This window comes from Danio rerio, chromosome 12, assembly GCF_052040795.2.
Source record: "Danio rerio strain M-AB ecotype USA chromosome 12, GRCz13ab, whole genome shotgun sequence".
Classification (NCBI taxonomy): domain Eukaryota; kingdom Metazoa; phylum Chordata; class Actinopteri; order Cypriniformes; family Danionidae; genus Danio; species Danio rerio.
This window is the reverse complement of record NC_141032.1, coordinates 51,072,501-51,082,500: the sequence shown is the minus strand read 5'-3', so window position 1 is coordinate 51,082,500 and position 10,000 is coordinate 51,072,501. Positions and strand designations below refer to the sequence as shown.

The 10,000-nt window shown below is 31.9% G+C and overlaps 1 protein-coding gene across 2 annotated transcripts in view; it reads right to left on the bottom strand.

Moving 5' to 3' along the window:
• Positions 1-5,296: 5,296 nt before the first annotated feature.
• Positions 5,297-10,000, bottom strand: part of sar1aa (secretion associated, Ras related GTPase 1Aa) — a 15,199-nt gene continuing 10,495 nt past the window's right edge. The window contains exons 6-8 of one of the 2 annotated variants that reach the window (XR_015504720.1): positions 9,332-9,463; positions 7,724-8,503; positions 5,297-7,678 (exon numbers count right to left, since the gene is read on the bottom strand). Coding sequence is in view for 1 of the 2 variants with exons in the window: in XM_087277101.1 (XP_087133227.1) it covers positions 8,387-8,503; positions 9,332-9,463 (249 nt within the window). In the remaining variant the exon portion in view is untranslated. Of the gene's footprint in view, positions 8,504-9,331; positions 9,464-10,000 lie in introns of both variants that reach the window. The other variant, XM_087277101.1, reaches the window with a different exon arrangement.

The window sequence follows — 10,000 nt, the reverse complement described above, 5'->3', positions numbered from 1 at the left end:
CATGCGCTATAGGGGAATTGGTGAACTACATTTGCCGTAGTGTATGAGTGTGTGTGAGAATATGAGTGTGTATGGGTGTTTCCCAGTACTGGGTTGCAGGTGGAAGGACATCCACTGTGTAAAACATATGCTGGTGACTGTGGCCGGGAGGAGGGACTGAGCTGAAGGAAAGCAAGGGAATGAATGAAAATGAATAGATGTCACTCTTTTAATATCAAAATGATATTGATCTTGAGGATGTGAAATCTTCCCACAGTTCTAGAATCATCTGACTCTTGTATTAATTTTGAGACTATTTTATCTGTGTTCGTCTCTGCTGATCAGAAAAGCTTCAAAGAGATGATCCAGTCAGATCAAAGGAATGTAACTGTTATGATTTATGATTGACATGTGAAATATAAGTGATGATTTCAGAGTAGGCTGAGCAGTATGACTAAAATCTAAAGACATCTCATATCCTCATAACAATAATAACATTTTTTTTCTTCTTCAAATATTTCCCAAATTATGTATAACAGATTCAGGAATTGTTCACAGTATTTCCTCTAATATTTGTTCTTCTGGAGAAAGTCTTATTTGTTTTATTTCTGCTATAATAAAAGCAGTTTTTAATAATTTTAACACCATTTTAGCTCAATATTATTGGCCCCTTCAGCAATATTAGTGTTGGATTGTCTCCAGAACAAACCACTGTTATACAATGACTTGCCTAATTACCCTAACTTTACCCTAATTACCCTAGTGAAGCCTTTACATGTCACTTTAAGCTGAACACTAGTGTCTTGAAGAATATCTAGTCTAATATTATGTGCTGTCATCATGACAGAGAGAAAATAAATCAGTTATTAGAGTTATTAAAACTATTATGATAGGAAATGTGTTGAAGAAATCTCAGAAATTGTATATAAATTATATAAAAATATAAAAGAATTCAAATTTTAGAGGAGGGCCAATAACTCTGGCCTCATCTGTATATGTGGTCATATTGCACAGCTCTGTCTCCTGAATGTACGACTCGACGTCTGTTTCACATGAATGTGCAGTGGGTTCATTATGTGTTATGGTTGATGAACATTGTTGATTATGCAAATGCTCTCAGCTAGAAAATGCTATATTTTTCATATTGCATGATAGTCTAATGGCGAAATCTCTTCCTGTTTAAATACAAAATGTGTTGTCGGATGTTGAGGCTGTGGCTGATGGTGACGTGTGGAATAAAACACTGTCAATATTGTCTGTGTGTGTCTGATTTATTTAACAGAGTCTGGAAATCAAAATCTCAATATCTGCGAATCACATCACCAATGCAAGGGTTCTAATGCAATATGTGCTTGTACTGTCTCTTTAAGATGGGCGGCACGGTGGCTCAGTGGTTAGCACCGTCGCCTTACAGCAAGAAGGTCGCTGGTTCAAGTCCCGGATGGGTTAGTTGGTGTTTCTGTGTGGAGTTTGCATGTTCTCCCCGTGTTTCCTCCAGGTGCTCTGGTTTCCCCCACAGTCCAAACACATGCACTATAGGGGAATTGATCAACTAAACTGGCCGTAGTGTATGAGTGTGTGAATGAGTGTGTATGGGTGTTTCCCAGTACTTGATTGCAGCTGGAAGGGCATCCGCTGTGTAAAACATATGCTGGACTAGTTAGCGGTTCCTTCCACTGTGGCGACCCTTAATAAAGGGACTAAGCTGAAGGAAAAAGAATATCTCTTTAAGATCACTCTGACTTAATGTCTGCTGCCTCCTGCTGGTATGATGAGGAGCTCAACATTAAATTTGAGTTAAAGTGTGGGTAAATGGATATTTAAAACATGTTCTGAGTGTGTTAGAGAGTTTATATAAAGAACAACCACCAAATAACTCAAATAAGTAATTAAAATATTTGGAAATGGGCGGGGCTGGGGGCGTGTCCATTGGTAGTCCTGAAACCACGCCCACTCAAGGGAAAGCATTGTGTATTTTCAGGGTGTCGATTAAACGTTTTCATTCATGTTTTTTCCGGCTACGTCCCTTTATTAATCAGGGGTCGCCACAGTGGAATGAACCGCCAACTTATCCAGCATATGTTTTACACAGCGGATGCCCTTCCAGCTGCAACCCATCTCTGGGAAACACCCATACACACTCATTCACAAACACTATGGACAATTTAGCTTACACAATCCCCAAGCTTTTTTTTTATTTTTTTTTTTTTAACAAAAAGTAATATATATCTCTGCTGAAAAATCCAGCTTAAACCAGCCTAGGCTGGTTGGCTGGTTTTAGCTGGTCAACCAGGCTGGTTTTAGAGGGGTTTTGGCCACTTCCAGGCTGGTTTTCTGCCATTTCCAGCCTGGTCTTAGCTGGTCAGGCTGGGAGATGACCAGCTAAAATCAGCTTGACCAGCCTAGCCAGGCTGGGAGCCCAGCCAAAACCAGCTATGTCCAGCTTAAACCAGGCTGGTCAAGCTGGTTTTAGCTGGATTTAGCTGGTCATTTTCCAGCCTGACCAGCTAAGACCAGGCTGTAAATGGCTGGAAACCAGCCTGGAAATGGCCAAAACCCCTCTAAAACCAGCCCACCAGCCTAGGCTGGTTTAAGCTGGATTTTTTAGCAGGGTAGTAAAAGAACACTTTTACAAAGAAAATACATAGAGACAAGTGTTGCGTAATTTAAATAACTCTTATTTAAATGCAATGCAATGTAAATATGTAGAGTTCTTAAAAGGGCACATGCATGCTTATTAAATACCTGAAAATAAAATTGGTCTCTTTAAAAATAGACATATATGAATTTGAAATTAAAAAGCAATATATTAATTAATAGAAATGTATAGTGAAAATAGTCTGGATAGGATGACCAGAAATAAATACTTTTTTTTTTTTGGCAGATATTGGCTATATAGAAATTTAGCTGTAAGTATCTTTTTAAACAAAGTTAAGATAGCACAAACATGACGTCCTTCGGGGGAATTCTATCGTTAATGAGTGGGTAACCCCCCCTGTAATTAGCATCATTCCGTTCAGCTGTAGGAGATTCACAATGGCAGGATGGATAGGTGAGGACAGAGCGTAGTATGAGCAGTATTATTGAAGATATTAGTCTAATATTTCATCTAGTTGTCCAAACATGAATGATAACGATGTTGTCAAAATTCTTGCATCGTAATTACTGCTTCAGTTCGACCACAAAAGCTACGAACTTTTATTAATTAAATCGCTTCTGCTTGATTTGCCAGTCTAAAGCAGTCTGGATGTTTTTATTCCAGCCTAACGGATTAGTACACCCAAAACATGACGATATTGATCGTTTTCACCAGCAATAATCAGCAAAATATGCGAGTTTCGTTCTGGACAATGTTTATGTTTTTCTTTCCAAAATGGCCGACCGATGATGCTTCATGAAAACACGCATGCCAGGACTGACAGGTAAGTTATTTTCCGATTTTTGTGGTATTGACAAAGAAAAAGTAACTTTTTTTTTCTCAATGTGTAAGATTATTTTGGATTGATTTTTCTGATTGAAAAGCTGTTAAAATATATACATGATTAAGGTCAATATTGTATATTGTTTGGGTAATCTTCAAAATCCAAACATTTGCTTCTGCATTTAGTTGTTATTACTATAAGTATTATTAGTTTGTTTTATTTCGTTAGGGTTTTCAGTTAAGCCACAATACTCGTCGCCACACCCTTCTTATGTTAGTTGGCTCCAAAACCCCGCCCCCTACTCAATATTCATGTTTAAATTGTAAGTACATTAACATACTACAATAAAAGTCTCATTTTCTTATACAGCTATTAATATTACTCGGAAAATACCATACCCATGTCAAGAAATGGGCCAAAGCGAAGACAAATTGTGAACATTTTGTAAAGGAGTTTAAACAATATTGCTGTGTAGCATTAGAAACAGAAATAAACAAACAAACATATAAAGCATTATGTACATTTAATTTGATTAAATAAATGTTTACTTTATTGATTATTATCTTTCCTATTTATTTGTTTTAGCCCTGGCATCTGTTTGCACTTCAACTGTATAACTAATATAATTTCTCTCATTTTTATTTTGCTTTATTTGTTCATAATTGTTGTGAAATGTATTCTTCTACTAAGTTTGCACATATTTACAATAATAATTAAAATAAGCTACGTTATTTTGTCTTTCTTTTGGATTATTTTAACACCTAATTACATACACTCTCAAACACAGGGTTAAAAACTACCCAAATTGGTTTTTTTTTTAACCCTATTGCAGGGTAAATATGGGACAGAACACATGAGGGGTTAAATTAACCCAAGTAATTGGGTTATTATTTTTAACCCCGTAAACGAGTTGTTTTTTTCTGTCCAATAAATGGTATTTTTACTTAAATACTAGGTTAATTAGATCCAAAAATGCCCGCAAAAGATGACCCAGCAACTCGGCGTCACTGAAGTACAGTGGGGATGTGCAGCTTTTATTACAATTACAATCTTAATTTAATGCAAAGGAATCTGCGTTTATGTTACACTATTTTCGTTGCATTTAAACTAATTGGTATATATGTGGTATCATTCAGCCCCTGCTGTGAGTTGATTTGACCCAAAGAGCTTGGTTGAAACTACCCAAGACTCTGAAAATAACCCCCAAATGCCTCAACCCAAGATTTGGGCAGAAAAGATAACCCCATGTTTTTTAGAGTAAAATAAACAATATATTTTAATTCATAGCAGGTGTTTTTGCGTTATGAGGCAATAAGTACTCGCAATTAATTTAGTTGTAATTGGGATCTTGGTCTGTTTGAAATCAAAATACAAAATACATTGTTCACGCATTATTATTATTATTAATATTATTATTATTCTTTAGCCAAACAATTCATCTTTTTAAGCTCTCAGTATTTCCTATATAATTTTTTATTTCTACTGGAGAGTGTTTTATTTTGGCTGTATAAAAAAAAAAGCTGCTAAATATGTTTAAGGTCAATACTTTAGGCTATATTATAAGTTGTTTGGGTAATCTTCAAAATCGAAACATTTGCTTCTGCATTTAGTTGTTATTACTCATAGTATTATTAGATTGTTTTATTTCATTAGGGTTTTCAGTAGTTAAGCCACAATACTTGTAGCCACGCCCATCTTCTGTTAGTTGGCTTCAAAACCCCGCCCCCTACTCAATATTCATGTTTCAATTGTAAGTACATTAACATACTACAATAAAAGTCTCAGCAGCTTTCGGTTCACACAGACTATTAAAACCCAGATTATTTTCATTCTATTGAAATTGTGCACAACATAATATCAACAACATAATAATGAACAAATAGAGAAAATCAAAATACTCTTGAAAATATTGACAGTTTATAGATGTTTACAGTCTGTACGATGGGTTGCTGTACACTCAAGGCTATCGACAATAAAAACATTTATACTCCATTATACAATATTTACAGTTGTTTTTTTTCCCCAAAAGTCTGCCGTCGGTTTTCTCCTATCAGACACAAAGCTTCATCTGATGATCAACAAACACCAACGGCGTCTGATAAAACATATACAGTAGAGCATCTGCAGACATACACTGACATCCAGCACTATATGAACATTATCTACACGATCACTGTACAGTAGAATATACTGTATAATACAAATCGTCATAGTTTATAGGTGAATGAGGCTTTTAATACTAAACACTCAAGTATGACAGTGCAAATTAAAACCGTAGGATTAATGCCCAAATAGATTGAATTATTCAAAAAAAATTAATTAATAACTATTTTATACTTTTTCTTGTTGTTCAGTACAAATATCTAAACTTGCTAAAATTAAGATCTATTTATTTTACAACATAAAAGTTTGGAGATTGAAAAAAAAACTATTATTATTTATTATTAATATATTTTAACTTTTTTTGGTCCAAAATTAAGCAATTAAGTCTTAGTTTTTATTGTATTTCAATAAACAAAATATGAAAAATAACTTAAATCACTGCTGCTCGTGCAAAAATATCTCAATTCAAGAATATTTAGATATTTGTTCTGTTTACAGATGAATGAGGCTAAATAAAAACTAAACACTGAAGTATAACAGTGGAAATTAAATAAAATAATAAGATTAAAGTCCAATTAAATGAGATTAAATACCCTTTTCTGATTGTTCAGTACAAAATCCTAACGTGCTAGAATTAAACTGCATGTATATTAAATGCGAGATTACAAAATAAAAGTTTGGAGATTGGAGTAACTTTGAATTATATTTTATTTTTACATGTCTAAGTCCAAAGATTAATCAAGTAATCCTTCATTTTGATTTTACTTTTAAATAAAATGAATGGAAAATATTTTAAATTACTGCTGCTCATGCAAAAAACCTTGATTTAGGAATGTTTAGATATTTGTTTAAAATTATTATTATTATCATCATCATTTAATATTATTATTATTATATTTGAACTTTTTTTAGTCCAAAGATTAAGCAATTAAGCTTTACTTTGATTTACTGTTTAATTTGAAAAATATTTGTACTGTCTATTGATGAATGAGGCTAAATTAATACTAAACACTCAAGTATAACAGTGGAAATTAAATCAAAATTTAGATTAAAGTCCACTTAAATTAGATTATTCAGAAGAATTTAAATGATTTTTGACTCCATACTTATTCTGGTTGTTCAGTACAATTATCCAAATGTGCTAACATGTAAAATATTATTATTATTATTATTTTTAAATAAGTAAAATTACAAAAGTTTGGAGATTGGAGTAACTTTGAATTATTAACATATTCTTTCATGTCTTAGTCCAAAGATTAAGCTGTTAAGTCTTAACTTTGATCTATTTTTTTAATAAGAAATGAAAAATGTCATAAATTACTATCACATGCAAAAATATCTTGATTTAGGAATATTTATTAATTTGTACTGTCTATAGACGAATGAGGCTAAATTAATACTGAACACTGAAGTATAACAGAGGAAATTAAATCATAACTTAGATTAAAGCCCAATTAAATTAGATTATTCAGAAGAATTTTATGAATTCTTTATTTTTTTTTATTAAGATATATTTATATGTATGTATATTTAGATGTAAAATTACAAAAAACTAACTCTGAATTATTGATATATTTTTACATGTCTTAGTCGAAATATTAAGCAATTAGGTCTTAGTTTTAAGTTATTTTTTAATTAAAAGAAGATATAAAAATATGTTAAATCACTGCCGCTCATGCAAAAATATCTCGATTTAAAGTCCAATTAAATGAGATTATTCAGAAGAATTATTATTTTTGACTCAATACTTTTTCCTGTTGTTTAGTGCAAATATCCAAACGTGCTAAAATTAAGATCTATTTATTTTAGTAAATAAAAGTTTGGAGTAACTTTGAATTATTAATCTATTTTCATGTCTTAATCCAAATATTAAGTCTTAGTTTTTATTTTAATTTTTTTAGTAAAAGAATATATGAAAATTACCTTCAATCACTGCTGCTCATGCCAAATTATCTTGATTTAAGAGTGTTTAGATATTTGTACTGTCTACAGATGAATGAGGATAAATTAATACTAAACACTGAAGTGTAACAGTGGAACTTAAATCAAAAATTTAAGATTAAAGCCCAAATAAATTATTCAGAAGATGCAAGAATTTAAATAATTTTCCCAATCAGATCAATACGTATTCTGGCTATCCAGTAAAAATATCCAAACTTGTTCAAATCAAATCTCTTAAAATTGTATATTTAGATTATTGTACTTAAAAGTTAAAATACAAATTTAAATTAAGTTTATGCAATTGTTTTTTTTTTATATAAAAGTGTAAATGTGTGTATTAAACTAAATAATTGCATAAATCATATTTAATTAAAATATATATTCTTTCTTGGCCGAAAGACTAAGCAATAAAGTCTGTTTTATTTTATTTAAAATGTTAATAAATATGCAAATATTTATTACAATAAATATTTGTATAAATTACATAACTTGTTTTTTAAATATATTTTTCTTAGCCCAAAGATTAAGCAATAACCTCCTTTAGTTTTATTAAATGTTTCATTAAACAATAAGTAATACCTTAAATCACATTGCTTCTCATGCAAATATATGTTGATTTAAGAACATTTAGATATTTCTACTGGAAAACAAGACAAAAATATTGTGCATCAGTCATTTGCTATCACTTTTTGTTTGTTTAAAATCAGTATTTCTGAGCTGATCTGTAATTGCAGGCTTTTAATCCAGAAACTCCTCCGACCTGCTTGTGCTCCTGCATTAAAAATCTGCATTGTGTGAATGAATGTATTTCCCTCTCTAAAATCAATACACGGACAAACCTGAAAATGACAAACCCCAAACATTAAGATATCCACTAAAGTACAGTAAATGATTGAATCAAGGTGTGTTATTGCTGATGATGTGGGAGCAGGAGTGTGTAATCAGTCGATGTACTGCGACAGCCAGCGGAAACCTTCACCGTAACCCTGCTTCTTCAAGACGCTGCACATGAACACCTCCAGCGGCCGGACGTTCAGCTCCTTCAGAGAAACACTGCCCTGAAAACAGGGACATAAGAAAGATTACTCTATATAGTGTCACACTATGGTGTGCATTAGTATTTAGTATTGCATATTTCCAAACAGATCCATGAGCGCGTGATGAGAAATAGGAGTTGATTAGGTTTTTTTTTTTTTAATTATAAAAAGTCTATATTAAAGAAAAACTTTTCTGTTCATAAATGTAAGTATAAAAGTAATAAAATATATATTTTAATGTTGCTTCCACATTCCCTCCAATATGTTAGCGGTCTATGAGTTTCTAGTATTCATTCATCCATTAAACTATGTTAACACACATAGAATAAAGGCTATTGCTTTTGTAGTCCTTTATTTCGGACACCGTGAGAATCAGCTTCCATAGCTTCTCCCCTGTGGTGCACGACAACCCTGAAAATACTGTGCGGCTGCCACAAGGGGGCGTATTCGACAGTCGTGTCCAAATGTTGTGTGCAGTGGAAAGGCGGCTTTAACTAGTGTAATTAGGCAAGTCATTGTATAATAGTGGCTTGTTCTGTAGACAATTGTGGCTAATAATATTGACCACAGCTGTTTTTTTTTTTTCATAAATATAATTTTAGTATAAACTTGTCAATCTGATGAGAATAAATGCTAAATAACTGTAATAACGCTAAACAGTAAACAGTAAACAGTGAGTGAAGTCTGTGCATATGCTTCATCAGTCTGTGTGCTGTGATGTAGTTTTTGACAGATGCTGATCAGATTTATTAAGTGATGCACAAACTGTAATATCACATTAAACATCAATCTAATTCACATATTTGCATGGAAACACAGCTAATGTTTGTTAATGTGTGTTTCTCTGACCTTCCCGGTGGTCTGTCCGTCCAGAGCGAACACTTCTCTGAGTCTACTTTCACTCACAGCCTCCGGCCGGTCGATCTTATTTCCCAGCACCAGCAGTGGCACACTGGAGATGGTCTCATCTGACAGCAGAGCCTGACGAAAGCATAGTCAGTATATATGGGTGTATATATATATACACTTTGTGTGTGTGTGTGTGTATATATGTACACACATATACACACACACATACATACATATATATATATATATATATATATATATATATATATATATATATATATATATATATATATATATATATATATATATATATATATATATATGAATATATGAATATATATATATATATATGAATATATGAATATATATATATATATATATATATATATATGAATATATGAATATATATATATATATATATATATATATATATATATATATATATATATATATATGAATATATGAATATATATATATATATATATATATATATATATATATATATATATATATATATATATGCATATGCATACATACATACATACATATGCATACACACAGGGCTTAACATTAACTTTTTTGACCACCAGCCACTGTGGCTAGTACTTTTCCAACATCTCGCCATTTTCACTAGCCACAATTTTATTGTTGGGAAAATATATTTTATAC